The sequence below is a fragment of the Aricia agestis genome, chromosome 12, assembly GCF_905147365.1.
Source record: "Aricia agestis chromosome 12, ilAriAges1.1, whole genome shotgun sequence".
NCBI classification, from domain to species: domain Eukaryota; kingdom Metazoa; phylum Arthropoda; class Insecta; order Lepidoptera; family Lycaenidae; genus Aricia; species Aricia agestis.
In genome coordinates, this window is record NC_056417.1 from 10,762,741 (window position 1) to 10,789,424 (window position 26,684).

Genomic DNA, 26,684 nt, shown 5'->3' on the forward strand with positions numbered 1-26,684 from the left:
TTTAAATGCACGTGGCGAAAAAAGGAACTAACGCTGTCATCACACAAAAACGCCATTTTTCACAGTTCTCCTTTACCAGCAGCGCCCCCCGCCCACGTTCATTTATAACCTTGTTGGACCAGCTGTCATCTGTCAATTTTAAGGTTAAAGTTAAATTTAGCCTTAACTATAACCATAACTTTAACCACGCCTCTGGTGCAACTCAACCTTAGTTTATATTTAAAAGAAATATTAATTATAGTAAGTACATATAAGACACAGATTGCTAGGTTGCTTGTTTTTATGCTACTATTTATTTTGGTGTTATAAATATTTAATTTTATATAATTATTATTCTACAACTTTGAAAATAAATAAGTTTTCTTTTAGGACTGCTAACGCCATCTATTTCATAAACGGTAAATCATATTCTCTCGAGGTTGCAAGTAGCAACTATCGAAACGCGCCTCTGAATACAAATTTTTAACCAACAGTTAAGAATTCGAATCGAGTTTTAATTGTCCTAGATACATTAAAGTCAGGTCGCCGGATAGAAAGAAATTTTAACAAAAGCCTAATCCCACTTTTTACATTGCTCCGACTCATTAAATCCGACAGTGAGTAAAAGAGAAAAGTAGTGCTAAGCCTTCTTAAAACTTTCTTTCTGTTCATTAATCTATGTACTTATATATTCTCTTTCAGCAATTCATAAAATGCAACAAGGCCCTGTTTTACAATTACATAAGAACGAATGATAATAATTCATCCGAAAGTTTGGTGTCTTAATTTTTATAATATACTGAGTGACAGAGACAAAACTATAATAATTGTTCTTGTTGTTATTCTGATAGTAAGTAATTAGCTATAACTTATTAGTCAATTGCGAAACAGGCCCAAGTTATGTTATGGATGTATTATATTGCCTACAGTTGATGTATAAGTACACTTGTATTTAACCATAGACTAAGGAAAAATTTAACTAAGTACCAATCACATTATAAATACCCATGCGCAAATTTAACTTAGATATTATTAATGTCTCCCGTATTCTAAGTAAAATTAGATATCAGAATAGTTTTCATCTATGGTTGTGATTAAAAAGTTTGAATGTCAAAATTTTGACATTACAACTTTTTAAATTGTGACTTAAAAAGTACAAACGTCAAATTTATGACGTTAAACTTTTTTAATCGCCCAGATTAAGGAACTAAAACGTGCGTCCTCCGATAGCTAACATGATGTTCTCAAAGGCGATCCAGTTAATAAGCGCCCAGGGTCCGAGCCTCATCCACAGGGGGAGGAAGCCCTTGTATAGGGACATGAGACCTTCGTTCCGGATCGACTGTTGGAGGCAGTCGATCATGCCGCGGTAGATCTGGCCCCTGGAAGGAGAGTTATATTATTTAAAATAATCGATCAAGTGCGAGTCGGACTCGCGCACGAAAGGTTCCGTACTGTTATAGAACGTAAATAGGGAAAAAAATTGTGTTTTTTGTTTGGGAGCCCCCCTTTATTATTTATTTTATTTTAATTTTTTGAATTTTTTGTTTCCTGATTGAGAAACTTGAGAAACCTCCTTCTTTTTTGGAAGTCGGTTAAAAAAGGATAGAGAGAGCGTCAGCTAGATTTTGACTAAATTCTAGGGAATAGCTATGTGCTGCTAATATATTATTTGTGTTTTATAGTTTGGTATTATACCTATTTATTATTAACTATGCCAAACATTTTTCCCTCAATTTTAAACTGCGACCGCGCCTGCAATCAATTAGCTAAAATGTTCTATTAACTCTTGTCAACCGCAAGACTGATAAAAATAACAATAAAATCATTATTTATGAGCTTGCAGACAGTAAAATGTTTAAACAAAAGAATGATAAGTCATCAGTCATGAGTCAAGACAGTTATTTTATTTAAATTGTAAATACCGTTCTGCGTTCACGTAAAGATTAAAGACATAAATTGGTTTTGGATTTCTGTACGTAATTAAGTAATTTTAAGACGCGAATTAATCTATCATGCATTAAAATCGTAATTTTTCAACCGATATCAAAGAATTAGTACAATCTTACGGTTTTTACAATTTAACGGTGACATAGGTAACATCCTGACAATATTATTATACTTAGAGCAAAACGTAATTTTACAATCTAGCGGCATTACAATTTGACAGTGCAATACATGCAAATAGTGGCACGTGTAGGGTGACCCTATCGACCTACATCGGGAGAGGGAAAGTGCGCGCGGCTTTGACCTCCTTGTGCGACCTCGACCCCTACACCTACTCACACAGGTCTAAATAGATAGGTCATTTGTCCCTTACACTTACATAGAGAGATGATTTGTCCCTTCAATTATATCTATATCCATGCTAAAATTATAAATGCGAAAGTGTGTCTGTCTGTCCGTCTGTTTACTGTTACTTCTTCACGCCTAAACCACTGAACCGTTTTTGGTGAAAGTTGGTTGGTAAAGAATATAGGATAGGTACTTTTTTGTCCCCAGAAAATGTACGGTTCCGGCGCGATAAACGGATTTGCGGGCGTCATCCAGGGAAAGAATAGAACAGTAACTACTAAGGGGGGTACTACATTATCATTTATATTGGATCATTTCTATGATCAATATAGGATCCAATATATATGATCATTTGATCATATCTGCATATTACATTATCATATTTCATTGATCCTATTTTACGTCATATGTGGTTTCAATAGCCAATGGAGAGCGCTAACGCTGACAGGTATTGACGTCAGGGATACTAGATCTCAGAGAATTCGATTTGTCAAAAGACATCGTCATTTTTAATATGGCTTGTTTTTTTGTTATTTCAGCAAGATTATCCAAGTATTTAATTAGAAAAATAATTACATTACATTATTTGAAACATATTAACGAACAAGAAATTAAAAACTCTTTTTTATATTAAATAACTGGCAACACCTATTTCTATGACCGTATTGGATCCAATCTCTCAGCAAATGTCAAAAATCTATTATCAAGGAAGAAATGAATCATATGTCTATATTACATTATCCAATATCATTGACTCAATGATCTCGGATCCAATATATATGATAATCTAATATCCCCCTAACTCAGCCGTGTTCGTAGAAAACATAAAGTTAATATTATACACAGCGGAAAGAGAAACAAAGGCCTGAGCAAGCGAGATGTCACTATCAGTGACACTGCGTAAAGAAAGATGCGTGATACATGACAGCAGAACTGATTTTCGACGCCCAGTCGGCACTTATCGGTACGTTGACAAGTTAATCACATAGAATTCATGTTCAATCATGCTTGTGTAAGTGTATACGTACACATATTTTTATACACAGATGTAAACCAATTTCGGTTTCGTTTGACAACTCGAGATTGTTGCTCTATTCCGCTAGGTATATAAACTTTATGGTAGAAACACTAAACAGTAGAACTTCTGTCAAACTTGCTCAATGCAGAGACAAATTTTACACACTCGTGATGTGACACTGCATTATTTTGCGTAAGGTGATTTGCGCAAATATGCTGTCCTTTTGAATTTTTAAAATTTATTTATTTTCTTTTTTATTACAAAAATATCCCTTTTAAATTTTCCATTGTCGTTTGCATTTAAATGAACTTTTGTTAGTAATATAATTAGACATTTAAATTTCAAAGTAGGTAAATAACGTCTAAAGACCTACTTGGTTGAGTAATAACATTATTAGATAGTTAAAAGGCACATTTTCCTGGTACTTTAAAATCACTGAATTGGACTTTGACCTTTCTCTATGGCCTCTAAAATACATTACACACCTACAAGTTAATAATTACAAAATATAAAGTACAAACAACATCTAACAGGGTTAAGACACAAACTGATTCATCTTTAAACGTCAAAATAACGTCCATATTATCAAGTAAAGTTGATTCCTATTTCCTTTTATGCGAAGAAGAAACAAACAAACATAATCACAAATCTTTTAGTATGTATTAGCTTTATGTGATAGTTTTTATGGTAAATATTCCGTATCGCGCCACCAGCGATTTTGAGGCCGTTTTTTTTTTTTACAGTCGCGTTATAATCTGTAAACATCAGAACTAGTATTGTTATGATGGCGCATGACTATTTCTGGCTAAAAAAAAATCAATTTTCAAAGTTAATACTAAATTTTCAAATTATTGTTAATACTAACCTCTATGGGCTGTGATAGTCTGCAATAAACGTATTTTATTTTTATTTTATTTAAAGTATTCAAATTTCAAAAGAAAGTCGACGGAGCTCCTATTTCTGGGTGTTGTGGTCTACGTTCCAACCTAACCTAACCTACTTTTGCACTTTCTGGATTGTGTTAGTTTTTGTTTTGGCGGGCTTTACTTAGGGAGGCCCCATAAAGGGGGCTCGGGGGGCTCAGCCCCCCGCCAAAATATACACAATCCAGAAAGTCTAAAAGTAGGTTAGGTTAGGTTGGAACGTAGACCACAACACCCAGAAACAGGAGCCCCGCATAGCGGGGCTCCGTCGACTTTCTTTTGCCAGAAATAGTCATGCGCCATCATAACAATACTAGTTCTGATGTTTACAGATTATAACGCGACTGTAAAAAAAAAACGGCCTCAAAATCGCTGGTGGCGCGATACGAAATATTTACCGTTTTTATTTGTATTTACAAAAGTCCGACTGTTTACAATCTCGCTAGTTATATTACAATCTTACGATATCAAAATTTAAGTTGTATAATTAATAATACGCTCAAAGAAACAAAATTTCGTGTCGTTCTAACTTCTAATAGAATTTGTACGCGTCCAATTTTATTGATTAAGAGATTATCTAGCTAACAACAATAATTGGATATTGAATCATTTGGTGTCACTGAAGTTCAGTTTATTTCGGTGAAGCACGATTTCTGTTTCTACTTTTAATTCTTCATTAATTTTATAACACGATTCTGTACCTACAATCAATAAAAATCGGCCAAGTGCGAGTCGGACTCGCGCACGAAGGGTTCCGTACCGATACAGAGCAAAAATAGGCTGAAAATTGTGTTTTTTGTATGGAAGCTCCCCTTAAATTTTCATTTTGTTTTAATATTATTATTGAATATTAAAGTACACATAATATAACAAAAGAATGTGTGAAAAATTCAAGTGCCTACCTCTTGCCATTATAGATAATTGATATAGAGCGAAAAAGGTCGAAAAAATCACGTTTTTTGTATGGGAGCCCCCCTTACGAGTAAATATTAATTTTATTTTGTTTTCAGTATTTTTTGTTATAGCGGCAACAGATATACACAATCTGTGAAAATTTCAGAAGTCTAGCTATAGCAGTTCTTGAGATACAGCCTGGAGACAGACAGATGGACAGACAACGAAGTCTTAATAATAGGGTCCCGTTTTTACTCTTTGGGTAGGGAAGGGTTTGTTTGCTAGCGTGCTAATGCATCGTATAGGCTATTTTTTAATTTTGTATGGACAAACTCGCTGTGATGATGAATGACGCTCAGGCGCTTGCCTATACAAATCACAAAAAAATGCTCTTTCAGCGCTGCTAATTTCACATTAAACTAACATAATATAAGGAACCCATACACTCCCTAAAGCATTATCACTATATTTTGTTACACCCTGTATATTGTGTTCTTTTCATTAGTAAGGTGGATTCTATAGATGTAATTTGAAGGCGTTTCTTACCGTCCATCAGGCCCAACAGGTTGGTTCATGAGCCTGGTTTTGAGGACGTCAGCGGGTGTGCCAACTATCGCGGCGACCAGCCCCGCAGCTGACGCGGCGGCGATGTGGACTATCAGGTTGTCGGGCATCCCCAGTTCCTGGACTAGCAGCTGCTTGGTGCAGTCGTATGCCGCTAGGTCACCCATGTTGACGAGTGCCGCGCGTTGGACGTTGGGTACTGCTCCTGGAATTGAAACCAATGGTAAAAAACAAAATAATGTGATGTGTGTGTTACTCAAGAGCTATTACTTGAGTGTAGTTAAATCTTGACTTGAGTGCTACACGTTTTTGGTATCAAACCCATGATTAAAGATCTTAAGAGGCCGAGAGCGTATTAGTTAAGATTGATATTGAGATGCAAGAGTGGTTTATTACGGGCCTAAAGGCCTTTCAATTTAAATCAAGTAATCGTTTAATACCTCTGACTACGGTCTTTAAGTTCATAATTTCTGTAATCTATTTCACTCGACTTCGGAAACATAAAGAACGAATTAAATTAGTAATCATTAAGAGGCTGGTCCTTGCTCGATGTGGACGGTCAGATTAAGTTGTCAGGGGCGCTATGAACCATCAGCATTCACCAACCTTCAGGGCCGGATTTATATTTTTTATGATGAACTGTGCCACTGTTCCAGGACGCTGCCGCCCTCGAGGACGCCATAGGACTCTGCCACCCATAAGCCATGGCCTATACTGCCTATACACAAATACAGGGCTGCCTACCTCTCCAGAATCCCAGTACGCCACTCTCCTTGTACAGCATGGAGTAGACCTGGCGGCAGTTGGCGAAGCGCGCCGGCTTGCCCTGCAGCAGTCGCCGGCCCTCCGTCTGCATCTGGACTTTCACCAGGTCCGTGGGCGACGCTATGAACTGGGCGAGAGCACCGGCGCCGACGCCACCTGGAATATTGTGTGGATGAGAGTGGAGGCAATAAGGGAAGTCCTTTCGACCGAAGTTGTATACTCAATCAGAAGGCGAGTGGCAACTATTGTCATTTCAGTTGTATACATAGATGTAGGTGTAACAAAACTAAGTGATAATACTTTAGGGTGTGTATGGGTTTATGTAGAGTTAACTGTGAAAGTAGCAGCTGTATATCGCGCCGATTTCAGAAACTTCGACGACACGATTCTGGATTATATGCTGTTCGATCCGCTACAGTTGCAATACTACAGGGATTATTTGGATGAAATTGACAGGAGGGTTTAAGAATAGCTTTGTCCACATTGTGCCTTTTTCTGTTCATCAAGGGCATGCCTTATAGCGCTGTCAACAGCGAATGTGAGGCATGCCCGTAACGCGCGTCAAAATCCACCCGCGTTGAAACAAAAGTGTCATGGCGCGCGCTACGATTTCAACGCGCGTTACGGGCATGCCTCACGTTCGCTGTTGACAGCGCTATAAGGCATGCCCTTGATGAACAGAAAAAGGCACAATGTGGACAAAGCTAATGCTGAACAACTGATTTCAATCAAAATGCTGAGTCGACTAGTAAATGTTAATAATTTATTCAGCAAAATTACAATTCACAATTCACATTTACCAGCTTACTCTTCAAGTATAGTTTTATTATTACCTACTGGCTACTAATGCAATATTCTTTTTATCACAATTCACAATTGGTCACATACTCGTACAATATATACCTACATAGATTGTATAAGCAATCATGACCTATTCAATATGGATTATTTCAGTGGTATGGCGTGACGAGCTGGAAATAGAACACTAATTATTTATCCGTCTGTCAAGTTCATTACCGGACCATTCGTTAGACACGGATTTGCGTAGGCAAGGAATATTGATTTTATATATCAAGGTCTAATCATTGGCCTGTTGCAATAGTGTGGTAAATTGTCGCTGAGAGGTAAGTATAATTCTGTCATTATTATAAAATCATTGTAGGTACCTAGGTACTCTAATAAAATTTCCAATCAATCAGATTTGCGAAGAAAATCTCTTAGTGCAGCGCCATTGAATTGTACAGATAAAGGCCGGCAACGTACCTGCAGCACTTCTAATGTTGCCAGTGTCCATGGGCGACGGTAGTTGCTTTCCATCAGCAACTCTTTCTTATTTTATATATATAAAAAGATGGACGTTCACGTACTACGTTCTTACATAGTCTTCAAAAATAGACCTTTGGTCGGACACTACTATTTGAGAAACTTTAACACGGAAGAACAGCAGGCTCAGCAAAAGAACAATAGATATGGTAAAGAATGGACATACTGAACTGGCAAATTTGCTTTTTTAACTGTAATATTGTCTATTCTTACGTAGAAAGCTACGGGCGCGTAAATATAGCTTTGATAAGGGGGGGGGGGGGGCATGGGTGGGGGTCCCTTACGTAAAAAAGCGGCCAAGTGCGAGTTGGACTCGCCCCGAATGGTTCTGCAGCAGCCTAAATACCTACTCTGCCAACGGACACGCTCCACAGTATATTAATTATTATTATATTGTAAATAGAAAAGATGTATTTTTTTCACCTCGCCGATGAAAATCGGTGGGTACATAATATATTGTCGATTGGACAAGTAAGATTAATAGTAATGGAGGGGGGGGGGGGGGGGGGTCCGGACCCCCAGGACCCCCTTCTTATATACGCCCATGTAGAAAGCAATTGCTTTAATGGTGACCATGCTAAGCCTGCAGATAAAGTTATTTTTTCAACAAACCTAAAGACGCAGCAGCGAGCGACATCTTCCCATTTTCGTCCTTGAGGTGCTCCCGGAAATGCTCGTAGAATATGAGCCGGCATCCCGAGTACATCGCGTGACGTTGGAACATCGGTAGTAGGCCAGACCATAGCTTCAACACCCCCTCCTGTTTGGCTATACCCATGGCCGTTTTGACCATGCCGTGGTTCTCCAACTGAAAAAAAAAAGAAAATTTGAATTTGGAATTTTATTGACAGGTGATTTTGTGATTGTTTTTTTTTTGCCTATAAACTGCGGGATTTAGGGACTGTCCGCACTGCGAATTTTAACCGCGCGAAAAAAGTGCGGGCAGTCCCTGTTCTTTCCTTTTCAGAAAGAAAAATAAAATTTGAATTTAGAATTTAGCAGCTGATTGTGTATTGTGTAATGTAAAGAATTATTTACGATGATAATATTAATAATAACTATTAACTAATTAGGTATTATATATATATGGTCTTAGATATGGAATTCCATTTGAAGCTTTTTATAGAGTTAACGCATAAGTTATAATTATAATACTTAATATTAGGTACATTATGCCTGTTTAATAATCATGGTATACATGGTATACCTTGAATCCATGTTTAGCCGTTGCTACTTCCGACTGAACCTGCAGTCTTGTCTTCGTCAGGTCAAACGGGTATGTTACTGAAAGGGAATGATCAGTTAAATTTTATTGCGCAGAAAAATATCGATTTAAGATTTAATTCTGAATTTAAAAAATACGTTCTCCAATCAGCTGTGTGGCAAGGTCAATGACCTTGACGATAGCTGATCGCACATTCATCAGCCCGCACCGCATATTTTACGAAATGTGGCGCGTACGATGCGGACGAATGTACGAGGTTTCACATTGTTTCATACAACGAATTCTAAAATGCTGTGCGTACGGCGGGTGCTTGTTGATTAATGTGCGATCACCTTTATTCAAACTTTTTATTTATTTATGTGCCAAGTACCAATAGCTACCGTTTTTTGTAACATTCATATCAAGTATCCAAATATCTCACCGAACTCAGCCGCCCAGGCCCCTAGCACTGCGACTCCGTACCGCGTGGCGGTGGAGTCTGTGACGCTGGCGGCGGGGTGCCCCGCGGTCTGCAGCAGCGGCATCACCTCAGCAGCATGGTAGCTGGAATGTGGAGATGAGCGTTAGAGAGAGAAAGAAAGAGGAGATAGAGAAAGAGTAATAATAAATAAATAAATAAAATAAAAATTGTTTTATTTCTGAATAAATTTGAATCAAATATTTTCAGAATGTTGAACTACATGTTGTACCACCGGTTCGGGAACTAACCCGGCGAGAAGAACCGGCGTAAGAAACTCGCACGGGGCCACTTTTTAGTAAAAAAGTGGAAAATTTGTCTTTTAAAAAAATAAAATTTACAATGTAAATAACTTAATCTATACAATATGAATACACAATTGTAAGTCACATATAATAAATGTAGAAGCAGCCTTGCAAGCAGCCATCCTACTCCCAAGATGTGCTATCGTTTAGGAAATCTTTGACCGTATAGTAGGCTTTGGCACACAAACGTTCTTTAATTACTTTTTTAAATTTATTAATTGATAGATTTTGAACGTTTTCCGGGATTTTATTGTAAAGGCGTATACATTGACCTTTAAAAGATTTACTTATTTTGCTAAGTCTGATCACTGGTATTTCCAGCTTGTGCCTATTTCTAGTGTTTCTACCGTGACTATCACTTTTAGTTTTAAATTTAGTTAAATTCTTTCTAACATACAATACATTATCCAAAATGTATTGAGAAGCAACAGTTAGAATACCAATTTCTTTAAACTTTTCTCTCAGAGATTCAAAAGCTGACATTTTATAAATTGAGCGTATAGCTCGCTTCTGCAGCACAAAAATTGTATTGATGTCGGCAGCGTTTCCCCATAAAAGGATACCATAAGACATTCTGCTGTGAAAATAACTAAAATAAACTAGTCTTGCCGTGTCTTCATCAGAAATTTCCCTAATTTTTCTGACTGCATATGCTGCAGAACTGAGCTTACCTGCAAGATTAGCAATATGAGGACCCCACTGTAATTTACTATCTAATGTAATGCCTACGAATATAGTGGAGTCCACCAAATTCATTTTCTCATCATTTAATAGTAAATTGGTTTGAACTTGCCTAACATTGGGCAAAGTAAATTTTAAACATTTGGTTTTCTTAGAGTTTAAAAGTAAGTTATTAACATTAAACCAATGTACTATTTTTGAGAGAGCACTATTTACCTCGTCGTAATTTGACTGCCGTCGCTTCACTTTAAAAATAAGTGAAGTGTCATCAGCAAAAAGTACTATCTCATTATCCTTAACTAGATAAGGTAAGTCATTAATGTAGATGAGAAAAAGTAAAAAGAAAAAGAAGTGAGAAAGAAGATGGACAGCCTTCACCATTGATACCGCATTTGCATTTACACATCCGTGCGAATAACGAATACGAATGTGTAAATGCGGTGTTAAAGAGTATTTTTGATAGTGCGTATAGTATAAGTTACAACGTACAAGCTACCTAACGTACTGAATGAAAAGTTCAGGTACTCAAATACTCATAATAAAACTAATCTTAATGCTCTCTTTATATTTGTTTATTTTTACACGTTATTCTAATGCAAAAAGTAAAACATCAAGTCATAGAATAGGACTCATTTAAAATTAACAGGAAAATAAACTTAGGAAAAGGTTCAATCCTCGATTTCGAGGAAATCATGGTCTGTTCTATGATCTATCTGATATCATCATGGTACATAAGTTAAACCATGTCCTTTACTATGAAAAAATAATTTTGGTAATCGGTCCACGAACGGTGGACTAATCTTTGAACATACAAAGAAATAATTACAGCCGAATACATAATAGTAATAGTATGATGTATGGTATAAAGGCAAGCCTTTTCGCTTAGTACCGTGTTTTTTATCTCGAAAATCCACTATAATACCTACTTGATTATTTAGTATAACATACCGGGTGCTGAGTGAAGTTAAGTGTGCAAAATATGAGGTATATTTTGCACACTTAACTTCACTTAATACATTACTTCAACATAATACATGATGATTCTAGTGTTGCCAGGAATCACACTCCTGGATCCTGGCATGATTTATAATCATAATCTGCATGCTTTTCTAGGTTCAAGCCCATTCACAGAATGCAACCCTCATATTTTGCACACTCAACTCTACCCAGCGCGGCGCCATCATTTGTAATAATGAATCTCTTAAATATATATTATAATATGTAAGTAGATATAAAGTAAACTCATTAAAATTGTAGTCAGTTTTCATTTTGATAAAGCATTCGTATCAAATCAGTTTTAATGATCGCTCGGATAGAGGCGTGGCGCGCAGGTTTCAGACAGATCGGCTTACAACACCAAACTTTCGACCTTATTATTGTGATATTAAAGTTCAAATATGCGTATTAGGACAGTTGGACACCTCCGTGGTCTAGTGGTATAGAGCGCGGCTCTTGACTCGGAGGTCGTGGGTTCGATTCCCGCGTTGGAAACATGTTATTTCTAAGTTTAGTTAGGACAATGCAGGCTGATCGCCTGATTGTCTGACAAGTAAGATGATCCATGCGTCGGATGGGCATGTAAAAAGTCGGTCCTGCGCCTGATCAGTCAGTCATCAGCCAGTCGTGACGGTCGTCCGTCCCACTGGGTTATGAGAGTAAAGGAATAGAGAGTACTCTTGTGTACTGCGCACATACTTGGGCACTATAAAATTACTCCTGCGTAGCTGGCCTGGTTTCAATGAAACCGGCCACCGTCACCGAAACCGGTGTGGGAGCTATTATTATTATTAGGACGATTACTCTACACAGCTGCTTTGGTTCGTTGAACTTTGCGTGCTACGCTGCGAACTTCAATATTTATTTAGTAGAAAGCTACAGGGCTTATTCATAAAATACATTTTCGTACTAGATTTCTCGGCATTTTGTACGTAATAATTTATATCTGGGTAAGCGCCTAAACCTATTGCATCCAAAACGCTTTACATTCCAAATTATTTGGAGATTCTTTCAGCTGTTTTCGAAAACATATAAAATATAATAAATACATAAATAAATAATACATAATAAATACATGTAAGAATTATACAAGTTTATGTTAAAGCTATTATACAAAATTCAATACAAAAACATTGACTCTGAGAAACATTGACTCTCAGTTCTTTTTTAGTTCTCTACTAAAAACACTTCGTTTTGGTAATAAACAAGAAAAGAAAATAAGGCTTCATCGTAATTTGGATGTTGGACGAAGCCCAAACATTTTGGACGACAGCCAGACGGCCCTAGCAGCGTTTCCACTCTTCAGCCCTTGAGATGAACTTTCAGAAAAAATCATTACTTTTCATTTATGTAAGTAGGTTATGTACAGTAGCAGAAATATCACGTTTACCACATTTTAGCCTTATTACTGAGAGATAAAGCCGAAATCTGATCTTCGGCCACTTATTGACAAAACTCAGCTTTTTTCACCTTAAAATTAACCTTTGAAGGTTAATGACAATTTTGTTCGAAAACTACTGTATAGAGGTCTAAAAACGTACTACTGTAAATAACGTCTTGTCCATTTTAAATAGTTTAAGAAACCTAAAAGAAATCTCTGAGTTCTTTGATAGAACATTTTAAATATTAAAATTTAAAAAAGCTCGTAGAAAAGTTTAAAATATCACACAGAGCTCTACGTAGATAGAGTATAAAGTTCTGGCTAACTTAATGGTGTTTACTTTTTTTTTTTTCAATGGGGAAATGCTTTACGCATCCCCGGCTGATTGGGGATATCGGCCGGGGTATGTTAGACGGTAGACCCCGAGTTGGGTCTACCCTCTATAACCCCACGGTGCTCCACTCCCCGGTAAAGGCCGAGTTGCGGGCGCGATAGAACCTACCGCAACAATTTCTGTTTAAGTGTGGACACCAAAGATTTCACTTACACTTTACAGAATTCGTAGCACCTTCATCGTGGGTATCGCAGAGACAATAGATTTTCAATTTTTCTTTACACGTAGGAGAGCCATGCTTCGGCACGAATGGGCCGGCTCGACCGGAGAAATACCACGTTCTCACAGAAAACCGGCGTGAAACAGCGCTTGCGCTGTGTTTTGCCGAGTGAGTAAGTTTACCGGAGGCCCAATCCCCTGCCCTATTCCCTTCCCTACCCTACCCTCCCCTATTCCCTCTTAAAAGGCCGGCAACGCACCTGCAGCTCTTCTGATGCTGCGAGTGTCCATGGGCGACGGAAGTTGCTTTCCATCAGGTGCACCCGTTTGCTCGTTTGCCCCCTTATTTCATAAAAAAAAATGTTATGCGGCAGCCGGCTGCCGCTTGGGGATTGATGGGAAAGATACCTGATAATTTTAAAGTTACCTACATTACACATTTCCAAGTTTTCTTTTTAATTTATTTTGAAGAAGGTGAAGATCCCTGCAATAGGCTTTAAGAAAATAAAGCGCAGTATTTTCTTCTCTTTTTATCAAATTAAAAATTTCTTACACATTCAGTAATTTTAATTTTTGGCAATGACTAATTTAGTAACAATTAGGTTAAGACATTGTTATTTAACATGTTTATCAAACACGATACGCTAATGAGGAAACAATTAATTTAATCAGAAATAAGAACAAAGCCTTGTGTAATTCACGTAACATAGCTCATATATCGAGTGAATAAAGTTTAAAATTGAATAATAAAATAATAAAAATAATACCTCTGATATGTAGGCAACTGCTACTCTTGCTCACAGGAATAAAACTAACAATAAAACGACTTTATAGTGCAATATACGGTGCAATGTTCAATTGATCTGAGAAAATTAAACCATATTGACTCTATTGATGTTTTTATTATCATCTCTGACTTTTATAATAATTATATTGACATCCATAATAATAATATTGTACATGCGAAAGTGTGTCTGTCTGTTAGCACTTCGCGCCCAAACCACTGAACTGATTTTACTGAAATTTGGTATCGAGATACTTTGAGTCCCGAGAAAGGATATCTATGGATACTTTTCCCCGGAAAAAGGTGCGGTTCCCACGCGATAAACGAATATTGGCGCAACAGAGTTGCGAGCATCATCTAGTAGTGAATACATAATTATATAATATAATTTCCTGTTTGTCTGTGTCAGATACATTAAAAAAGTTACACCATAGACAACCGCGGACCTTGCAGAATACGCTGCGTAAATACTTTTATTAGTATAAATCGATAAACAAAAGACTTTAGAATGTTTTAGTTGAACCAAATTCAAAAATGCTGGGGGCCAAATTTACAAATTTTGAATTTTGTATACTTACTTCACGTGTTGTGTTTTCTACGAAAATATGAGTTTAATCACGTTTGATTCGATAGACGTGTACTTATTCATTTTATGTTAATTTATAGGAAAAATGTTTATTGTTTACGACGAATTTAAATGTTTTATTATTTTACACGAAAACATTTAAGTGAATAAGACATAACAATGGGATTTGTGTTTTCCCTGTAAACAAAACTTCATATAGCTATTATTATTAATGTATATATACAGGAGGTAAGAAAACACATAAATTGATTTTTAAAATGTCATCAAACAGAAGCATGGAGATAATTATAAATCTTCGGGGGCCCATCAAATATATTGCTTGTTAAAAGGGTTAGCCACCAAAAAAGTTTGAGAAACTCTGGTTTAGAGTGTGCATTTGTTTATAGAGTTCACTGTAAAAGTAGGAGAAAGGGTTACTTTTGATTTCTATAGTTTCTGTAGTATTATATGTAAGTATTAAAAGTAAGTATTCATAATAATAATATAATCAATATTAACCTTCGAGCAAGGTTAAATAGAAATAGCACCTGCACCATAGACAATTTCCCCTTTCACATTGTTGTGTAAAGATAAGGTAACTAAATTATTATTATTATAAGCCTAAACTGCCCCGCTGCTGGGCAAAGACTAACTAGACATATAATAATAGCTCCCACACCGGTTTCGGTGACGGTGGCCGGTTTCATTGAAACCAGGCCAGCTACGCAGGAGTAATTTTATAGTGCCCAAGTGTGTGCGCAGTACACAAGAGCACTCTCTATTCCTTTACTCTCATAACCCAGTGGGACGGAAGACCGACACGACTGGCGAGAGATCAGGGCAGGACCGACTTTTTACATGCCCATCCGACGCATGGATCATCTTACTTGTCAGACAATCAGGTGATCAGCCTGTATTGTCCTAACCAAACTTGGAAATAACATGTTTCCAACGCGGGAATCGAACCCACGACCTCCGAGTCAAGAGCCGCGCTCTATACCACTGGACCACGGAGGCGTTAATATATAAGTAGTACTAGACTTAATAGGGGAACAAAAAATGTTGGTAGCTACAACAACAATTTTACCGCCTAACTAAAAAAAATGGTAGCAAAGTGTGGTAAAATCGGTTTTCCTCGTAGATTTACAGGGGTAAGGAATGATGATAATTTATAGAATGGAATTAACCGTTAAGCACTATTCTCGTCTGTATTTGGTTTCAAGGGAACCGGTAGCGCTCAGGGCTCCATACCCGCGCCGTAATAAGCTAGGTCATTTACAATTATAATCATATTACCACTGCTGTTTATTATTGTAACATAATCCATACTGATATTATAAATGCGAAAATGTGTCTGTCTGTCTGTTATCTCTTCACGCCCAAACTGCTGAACCGATTTTGCTGAAATTTGGCATGGAGATACATTGAGTCAAGGGAAAGGACATAGGATACTTTTAAAATGTGCGGTTCCCGCGCGTGTAATTTAATATGCGTCCTGGGACTGTAACTTGTCGGGTCCTGGGACTATAACTTGTCGGCTGTACACTCTCGCCGAAACACAGCGAGGCGGCCCGAGTGCGAGAGTGTAAATGCGTGCGCTCGCCTCGTCTCGACTCTCGCCTGTCTCGGACCCTCTCGGTCCGGTGTCGGTATTTTGCGCCCGAGACAAAGGGTCTCGCGAGAAAAGCGAGCGCATTACTGTACATTCATGCGTTTTACACTACTAGTCGCGCTGCTAGACAGTGCAGAAAAGAAAAATAACAACAATAAACGCCATTAGCAGTCATTATCTGTGAGAAAATTAATGTAACTGCGATTGAACTAAGCGAGAATGTACATGATCGCACTCGGGCAAGGGGCTCTCGCACGAGACTCTCGCGCGAGAGCTCTCGGCGAGAGTGTACAGCCGACATTAATCTGCAACACATTTACTCGCGCGAAACTTCTTTGTTTTGCTCTTTGGTCACGCTTATGTGTGCGTTCTCCATTCTATGAGCATAAGATGTTCTACTGTACCTACTTATATTATTTACTAGCGACCCGCCACGGCTTCGCACGGGTATAAAAAAATTATGGCCTAAGTCACTGAAAAAATGATTAAAATCAATTCAGTAGTTTGATTTTAAATAATTTATATTCATTACTACCCGTGGCCCGCGTTGGTCGGTACTGCCGCAAAAGCTACTTACGTCCCGCAATTTTAAATCTGTAATGTCTTCGAAAATATTCATTTAAAATTAAAATCGTAATAATTATGCTGTAAAGGGCCAAAATCAATAATGTATTTGAAGTATTTAATTGAATAAGGATTATTGCCGTATTGGTTAAAATCGCTTCGAAAATTAGCCATTATTTGAAGTTAAAAGTAAATGACAAAAAATATGTTATTGTGGGATATATCCATAAGAGATATACGTGGGAGTGCTATGCTTCGGCACGAATGGGCTGGCTCGACCGGAGAAATACCACGTTCTCACAGAATACCGGCGTGAAACAGCGCTTACGCTGTTTCGCTGAGTGAGTTTACCGGAGGCCCAATCCCCTACCCTATTCCCTTCCCTACCCTCCCCTATTCCCTTCCCTTCCCTTCCCATCTCTACCCTCCCCTATAACCCTATTCTCCTATTACCCTATACCCTATTGCAGCTCTTCTGATGCTGCGAGAGTCTATGGGCGACGGAAGTTGCTTTCCATCAGGTGACCCGTTTGCTCACTTGCCCCCTTATTTCATAAAAAAAAATACCATCGCGGAGTTCTGTAGACCTTTTCAATGTGTACAATGCGCACCCCTGCATTGGTACTCGTACTATTATTATCTATTCTGTGGCATTGGTAGCGCCCACTTCGAAACGGATGTAAATCGCAATATTTTAATTTAGCCATAACTTCTAAACCAAACGTCCAATTTCAATCATTCGAAGAGTAAATATAATCAACATAAACTGTACTTAGTGATGAAATTATTTATTTTGATAAGGATCATTAGCATAAGTAAAATAAATGCGTTTTAATATAGTCCAAAATAAATCTACATTTTTAAATAAGAAAATGGTTGTTGTGCCTCACTTGACATAGATAGGTATAGTGTGTCGCGGACATTTTTGTAGATATTTATAAGATCTACATTTACTTAGAACATTGTATAGTCCTATCTTTTATAGTTTAGGCAGCGTACGCAAAATAAGTAAATTTTCTGGTTGTTTCCGAAAAACTGAAATATCTTACGGAACCCTATATTCTCCAAAATAAAAAGTAGCCTATGTTACTCGTAAATAACGTAGCTTTCGAATGGTGAAAGAATTTTTAAAATCGGTCCAGTGGTTTTGAGCCTATTCATTACAATTAAACAAACAAAGAAACAAACATACAAAGTTTACATCTTTATAATATTAGTATAGAAGTATAGATAACAGCCTTTCCCAAAGTGTCCACTTTGGGAAAGGCTGTTATCTACACCCCCTTGTGGGCGCTGAAGGCCTAAATGGCGGTGTGAGACCCAGTAAAAATGGGGCGTTGTATAGAGGCTTTAATTTAAAAGTATGTGAAACAAAGGGGGCGCCAAAAAAGGCGGTAGACAAAATATGTTTGGGAACCCCTGATTTATAATAATATATTACTATGAAGTCCGATACAAACCGCCAAGAAGTTCAATTAAAACTGCAAGCAATGTCCATATAAATATTATGTTCCACAAAAGGGCACGAGGTGCCTTTGATGTTAAAACATAGATGCACACTACTATTATTTATAAAACATCAAAAGCACTAATTGGGAACTGTTGAAAAATCGCTTGATAGGCACCGAATAGTCTATAGGAAAGGTTTACCGCTACATTCTTTACACTATGTAATTATCAGAGAAGTTGATTCCTATGCAGATGGCGGACTTAAGTAATTTGGTCGCGTTACGTCAAACACATCCGACCGATCACAGCTAACATTGGATTGACATAAGCCGTCCAAATGACGTAGGTCAACTGCCTAGGAATTAATTTCCTCGATGTTACGATTAAAATAGACAAGTATGTATCCCAATACCCAGTTCTACTACATATTTTAATGCAACATTTAGATATTATGTACATTGTACCATCGAGGAAGTTGATTCCTATGCAATTGACAGACCAACGTTATTTGGTCGAATATGTCAATTCAATGTTAATTGTGATCTGTCAGCTGGGCTTGACGTAACGCAACCAAACTACTTAGGTCCCCGATTTGCATAGGAATCAACTTCTCTGATAGTACATATCCATTCCTTATCAAACAAAAAATTGTATTAAATCAATCAGTGCTACAACAAATTGCTTTTTGACCGACTGCCAGAAAGAGTATTGTCAAAAAAATACTGACAAAGCAGAAGAAGAAAGAAAAAACTACTTATAATATTTCGTTAATTAGCTATCTTATTTTATATCAACGACAGGGGCAAAGGCCGATACTCGCCACTAAGTAGCAGTGGACTTTGCATCGTGACAGGTTAATGAAGATGATAACGAGAAAATATACATACTAATATTTTAATACGAATGTTTGACTGTCTGTTATCTTTTCAGGCTTCACAGTCAAACCAGCGAATAGATGTGGATGAAATTTGGCATGGATCTCCATGTTTTTTCCCCCATAATATTTCTACTTGAGGCCCGGGAAAAACATGGGATGGATTTTATCATTGCAACAGGTACGGTTTCCACGCGATACAAGAATTTACGGATGAAGTAGAAGGTACATATATTATGTATGATTGTTAGTTTGAGTTTGGTTTAAATCTTTCGATCATCTAAGTAAATATGGTATGATTATAAAATTAAATAGATTATAAATGTAAACCTCCGATTAGTATTTGTGTAATTTTTACACTTATTTAACATTATCAAATCAAGAACTCATGTCCATTGAACAATGAACAAACTCTGATGCAATATTGTTAGTAATCTTTAACCCCTTATATTTCACAACGCGGTGATAAACCTAAGTTAGTTACTTAATACTGCCGCCCGCTATCATTTTTTGTTTTCCTTATTTTATATTTCTACCACCACAAATTTGTTATTTATTAATATAATGCACTTAGAATTGAAAATACTTTTTTGGACAACTTAAAACTAAACTTAAACTGATAAGTTAATACTGGAAAACTATTTACAACTAGGTGATTTAAGGTTTTACTTTCAGACAGCCTTTACCCACAGAATACATATTTTTACATTTAACTTTAAAATACAATAGTACGGTACCTAGCACAGCATAAAATTGATTTAAGTGACTATTTAAAACTTTCTTATGTAAAAATATTAAAACAATGACGTAACAAATATTTTACAAAAAATAAATAAATTCACTTACATCCACCAAGCAACAAGAGATATCCTCAAATGAAGATAAGGTATATTTCAATGTATGCTAACAAGTGCTAAATATCCAAATAAACGAAACACAGTCACGATGTCTGAAATGTTATGTTTGGGCGTGCACGATACCTTTTAAACTGATAAAAACTTAATAACCAAGATGGACATTAGCGATTTTTACGCTGGGGGCAAAGAGCGCTTGCATTGTCAACACGTGAATCATTCCTGCTCTACCTACATGCGAATTGCGAACATCAAGTAGGCTCCAGTAGTCAGTACCAAATTTATATTTTTAGGGTTCCATACCCAAAGGGTAAAAACGGTACCCTATAACTAAGACTTTGTTGTCTGTCCGTCTGTCTATCTCCAGGCTGTATGTCAAGAACCGCTATAGCTAGACTTCTGAAATTTTCACAGATTGTGTATATCTGTTACCGCTATAACAACAAATACTAAAAACAAATTAAAATTAATATTTAAGGGGCCTCCCATACAACAAACGTGATTTTTTGGCCTTTTTTCCTCGGTAACAATAATGGCAACAGGTAGGCACTTGAAATTTTCACAAAGGCCTTAATTATATGTGTGCAATAATAATTAATAAAAATATTTAAATAAAATAAAAATTTAAGGGCCCCCGTACAAAAAACACTATTTTTGCTCTATAACGGTAAGGAATCCTTCGTGCGCGAGTCCGACTCGCACTTGGTTGATTATTTATAAGTATAGGCATGTATAGGTCACTTTAGACGTGGAAGAGCCATGCTTCGGCACGAATGGGCCGGCTCGACTGGAGAAATACGATGCTCTCACAGAAAACCGGCGTGAATCAGCGCTTGCGCTGTGTTTCACCGGGTGAGTGAGTTTACCGGAGGCCCAATCCCCTACCCTATTCTCTTCCCTTTCCATCCCTACCCTCCCCTATTACCCTATTCCCTCTTAAAAGGCCGGCAACGCACCTGCAGCTCTTCTGATGCTGCGAGTGTCCATGGGCGACGGAAGTTGCTTTCCATCAGGTGGCCCGTTTGCTCGTTTGCCCCCTTATTTCATAAAAAAAAAACTTTATTTCCGCTGCCCCATGTACGAAATCTGTAGGGCCGCTTTGGACACTGCCACCCATAGGTCGTGGCCTATACCTATACGGCCTTTTTATAAATCCGGGGCTGAGTAGGCTTAACACTCTTGCAGGGAATTCTCGGCAAAAAAGTTAAGTAGGTATTCAGTTAAACCATATTACCTTTTGTCTCTATGTAGAGTTTTTCAGCATCAATAGTTAATAGTTATCGACTACTGAAAAACTCATCATACATTCATACTAATATTATAATTAATGCTAGAGCTTTTGTCTGTGTGTTACCTCTTCACGCCTAAACCGCTGAACCGATTTTGCTGTTTGGTATGGAGATACTCTGAGTCCCGGGTAGGATACTTTTTATCCCAGAATATTTTTATTTTAATCAAAGTATCTCCATATCAAATTTCATTTAATCGTTTTAGTGATTTGAGCGTGAAGAGGTAACAACAACATAAAATTTAAACGTGGCTTCGGCACGAATGGGTGGCTCGACCGGAGAAATACCACGCTCTCACAGAAAACCGGCGTGAACTCTCTGCAAGGAACACGTACACACCCTAAAGTATTAAAACTTATTTTTGTTACACCCTGTATAATATTAGAAAATAGAATGGATTATATCCGTAGCATGGAAATAAAAAAATGACGAAACCATTGTTAATTCTTGGCGCTACTACCATGAAGTATTTGAAGACTTTTAGCATTATTATCTTGGTATTCTATTCTTGGCATCGGCCATAAGCGGTCTATTATACAGAACCACAGAACCATTGTCATTAGTATTAAGCTCATGCAAGTAGCTACTTAGACTGACTTTGACCTATATTACTTACACAATGCCCAATGGCATGAGCACAAAATATTATATAGATACGTTTAATTTAATTTTCTATAAAAATGTATACGACGTATAAACCGTAAATGACGCCCACAACTCCGTTGCGCCAAAACTCGTTTATCGCGCGGAAACCGTATATTTTTTCCGGGATAAAAAGTATCCTATGTCCTTTCCCGGGACTCAAAGTATCTCCATACGGCATATCAAATTTCAGGCAAATCGGTTCAGCGGTTTGAGCGTGAAGAGGTAACAGACCACGGAGCTAATACAACAGACAGACAGACACAATTTTAGCATTTATTATGCTAAGTTAGTATGGATATTAGTATAGATGTAACAATGAAATTAAAAATAAGTTTCACGTGATATTTTAGAAATATTCATGTGTTAGATTTAAACATGATAAATAATTATTAATCTGTATGTTGATTTCAAAACCAACACAAAAAACCTATCGAAATACGTTTTTTGTGTTGGTTTTGGTCACGCACCAAAACCAACAGAAACATCAAATCTCTTAGTCTCAGTCTTACTTAAAAACATCAAATACCATTAACACAATAATGAATATTGCGTACTAACTGTCGTTGTAGGTCTTTACAGCTGATCGCACTCAGACGTCCGCGTGTTGCCTGAATCTGCCACCCGCCGCGCCACTAGAGTTATCCAAGAGGCCTATAAGTTGGAAGCTGGCTATATGAAGCGGCAGCAGACGACGTGTCGGCGCGACACTACAGTTACTGGTTTCTATATTGTATAGTCTGTCAAAAAAGTAAAGAAATCAAAAAGTGGCAACATCGTAGTGTCATCCCTTTCGAATCAATCTAAGAAAAAAGGGATGGCACTACGATGTTGCCACTTTTTAATTCCTTCACTTTTTTGACAGACTATATTTCTATGAAGTGTCGCTAGCTTCGTGTCGGTAGCTGCGCGGGGTATTTCATAGAAATACATAGAAACCAGTAGTGTCACAACGACACGTCGTCTGCGGTTGCTTCATGTCGCCCGCTGCCAACCGGCACCTTAAATTAAAAGGGGAAAATTTGTAATAAATTATAATAATTGTCCTTATGTTACAAAATGTTAGTTACCCTGTGGTTACCCTCATCATCCACTGATGTCTTCGATCGTGACTTTGTGAAATAGTTATGGCTGTTTGAATATTCATAGGTTCTATGTGAAACGCTTTCAGCCTTATCTAGGTTAATGATAAGTACTCAGTACTTACTACTCACACTACATACATATAATATAACATAGTCATTCCTTCTACTCAGTTATTACTTTTAAGGCAAGGCTGTCCCTGAATTAGCAGGTCATCGACCTTCTCTTCTGTCAGTACGAATATCGACGTTTAGGACATTAAAATAACATTCATATCAACACGCCTTGTATAGGGCGGTTACGACGCTCGCCGCGTTGTTGATAGGGCGAAATAGGAGAAAATTATACATTTTATTTTATTTTTTTAATGACCGAATCATTTATTAAAAATCTATTCGGTTATTTTGCTAAAACTATAAAAAAGCTATCCTTTTTGTAAAAAAATGATATCGTTGTCATTGAAAATTACGAGATGTTCGAATTTGAAGTGTATTTTTATGGTGATATTCAAGATTTTTTTACAGAATTACCATGCCATTTTTAAATATTTTGTTCGGTTATTTCGTTACTTTGTTTCTTTTTGTGTCTACATGAATTTTAATGTAAGAGAATTCCACATAATTTCTTCAGGTTGGAAGTTTAAAAATCAGTCTTTTCGAACTGGCCTCACCTTAAGTCTTTTTTCTTGAATACTCTATTACAGAAAAGCTATAACGGAGAGTAAGACCACAGACCAGATTATTATATTTGTTTATTTTCTCTATGGTAAGACGTACTTAATAATTTATCATACAGGTCTAATTGCACTTACCGAGTAGTGTTGAGACAATGCTCTCAGCCAAGCACTCGGTAGGTTTAGTATGGACTAAATGACGCCTGCAACTCCATTGCACGAAAATTCGCGCGGGAACCGTACTTTTACCGCGATAAAAAGTATCCTATGTCCTTTCTCCTGACTAAAAGTATCTTCATTCTCCATTCCCAATTTCTTAGTTCGAGAGACAGAAATATACGTGGGAGAGCCATGCTTCGGCACGAATGGGCCGGCTCGCCCGAAGAAATACCACGTTCTCACAGAAAACCGGCGTGAAACAGCGCTTGCGCTGTGTTTCGCCGAGTTAATGAGTTTACCGGAGGCCCAATCCCCTACCCTATTTCCTTCCCTACCCTCCCCTATTCCCTTCCCTTCCCATCCCTACCCTCACCTATTACCCTATTCCCCCTAAAAAGGCCAGCAACGCACCTGCAGCTCTTCTGATGTGCGAGTGTCCATGGGCGACGGAAGTTGCTTTCCATCGTTCATCAGGTTTGCTCGTTTGCCCCCTTATTTCATTTTAAAAAATGCATATTTTATTGGAACACAATATATGTGTAACATTAAACATATGTATAAGGAAGGACTCATAAGGATGAAGAGTGTAGAACGACGATGACTATTAGTGAATTGGCACAGCGGCACTGGCACGTTATCGGTCGAGAGGCAAACGCAAACAGTGATAACTGATAAGGGTTAACTATCGTTTACTTTCAGCCCGAAATAAAATATATTTTAGTTACATTTCACTATCACATGTTCATAGAAAGTATAGAAATGGGAGATCGAAAAAAAAATTCTCGGGTAGTTTTTCAGAGATACCTCCTTATAGAGACAAAGTAACATTAGGTCGGTATAAATAATCACGGTTCAGGCTCTGTGATTGGTTGGCTGTCAAAATTTGGACCAATCATACTCGGGTCTTGAGACCGAGATGCATCTTGAGTACTGACTATTTATACCGGCCTTAGACTAAGAAGACAACTTAAGGCCGCACTCATGGACATTTAATGATTATTAAACTTTAATATAATGAAGAGTTTGCCACATAATGTATGCGGCTTATGTCAAAATTCGTCTCTGAGTGCAGGCAGTAAGAATCTGTTACTTTGTTTACCGTTTTCATAAAATAATTCACGTCGTAAAGTGAAATATAAATGCATTTTTTCATTTAATTTTTCAATTTTCCTCGCATGATTATGTTTACCGTGTTTCAGCGTGTAAGTTGACTTTCGAATCATAGTTAGAAATAGCACACAAAAAACTGGGCAAAACCACCGGTTAGATACATTTACAGTTGGCAGTAATTTTTACAGAGATTACTTATTAGCTGAAAATATCATGAAAATATTGATAGCAACATCTAATAACACTAGAATTTATTTTATAAACCTAGGAATTAAGTAGATAGTAGTAGTAATAATAATAATAATACCCCAACACCGATTTCGGTGACGGTGGCCGGTTTCATGAAACCAGGCCAGGTACGCAAGAGTAATTTTATAGTGCCCAAGTGTGTGCGCAGTACACAAGAGCACTCTCTATTCCTTTACTCTCATAAACCAGTGGGACGAAAGACCGAACACACGACCTCCAAGTCAAGACCTCTTAACCACTGGACCACGGAGGCATTACACGGACCACTACAGAGCAGTACTGAAATTATAGTGCTATTTCAGTTAAGTATTTATGTAACGCCTAACAAGGTCGGTTATTTTTGATTTTCCGCATGACTATTGGCTAGCCTTATCAGTTTGCCAAGAACTAATTTTATCAAACAATTAAAATTAAAAAAAAACAAAATCGTATAAATTTACCTCCGCACATCAGTAAACTTCGAATCAGCTGACTGGAGTGTATCTCCAAAATCCACTCGATATCACAACAAAAACATTGGGCGCGTATCAATGACATTCAATTACATAGAAACAGAGGGAGACGGAGAATCGGTGGCGCGAAAGTAAGAGAGGGTCAGCCGCGGTTTGTTCCAATTTCAAATCCGCAGTCGCGCGAAAGAGCGCTCGGCGCACAAGAGTAACGGGCGGCAGCGTCCGACTCACATCGCTACCGACTTGTGACTATCCCATGCGACTCGAATATCCGAGTTCCGACGTCGAAAGAAAGACCCTAATTATCTGTAGTCCTACTATAATATAGTACGCGCACGTAAACAGTGACGTCACTCCATTCAGATCCGCCCCGCGGAACTTTCATTCAAGGCAATCGAAGTGCAGCTTGGTACTACTAATATATATTCTGTGGTGCAGCACGGAAATCGACCAAGGACCGTTTATTAAGTTTGAATTGAATATGATTTACCAATGAAATCTTAATGACTAAACTAGATTTAGATGATTGATATTCATCAATGCCATTTTTATAGGAACCACAAAAAGTGTGAAATAAAAGTTAGAAACATAAACAAAAAGTAGTCTATCTCGCTTTTTAGGGTTCCGTACTCAAAGGGTAAAAACGGGACCCTATTACTAAGACTTCGTTGTCTGTCCGTCTGTCCGTCCGTCCGTCTGTGTGTCTCCAGGCTGTATCTCAAGAACCGCTAAAGCTAGACTTTAAAATTTAATTAAAATTTTGACAGATTGTGTATATCTGGTGCCGCTATAACAACAAATACTAAAAACAAAATAAAATTAATATTTATTATTTTCCCATACAACAAACGTGTTTTTTTTTTGCTCGTTATCAATAATCAAAACAGGTAGGCACTTGAAATTTTCAAAAATGCCTTTTTTACTTATATTATGTGTAGGTACCTTAATAATTAATCATAATAATAA

The 26,684-nt window shown here is 37.5% G+C and overlaps 1 protein-coding gene across 2 annotated transcripts; it reads right to left on the reverse strand.

The window, feature by feature from the left end:
• Positions 1-631: 631 nt before the first annotated feature.
• On the reverse strand, positions 632-25,979 carry LOC121732812 (mitochondrial uncoupling protein 4). Of its 2 annotated transcripts, none has more exons than XM_042122803.1 (7): positions 25,707-25,979; positions 9,408-9,529; positions 8,969-9,045; positions 8,374-8,569; positions 6,418-6,594; positions 5,656-5,878; positions 632-1,361 (listed from the first exon to the last, which is right to left on the reverse strand). In XM_042122803.1, the coding sequence occupies exons 2-7, from the start codon at positions 9,508-9,510 to the stop codon at positions 1,187-1,189; spliced, it is 951 nt and encodes a 316-aa protein (XP_041978737.1). In that variant the 5' UTR covers positions 9,511-9,529; positions 25,707-25,979; the 3' UTR covers positions 632-1,186. The 2 variants fall into 2 exon arrangements, with proteins under 2 accessions (XP_041978737.1, XP_041978738.1); XM_042122804.1 differs by lacking the exon at positions 25,707-25,979 and adding an exon at positions 14,127-14,146.
• Between the last annotated feature and the right edge of the window lie 705 nt (positions 25,980-26,684).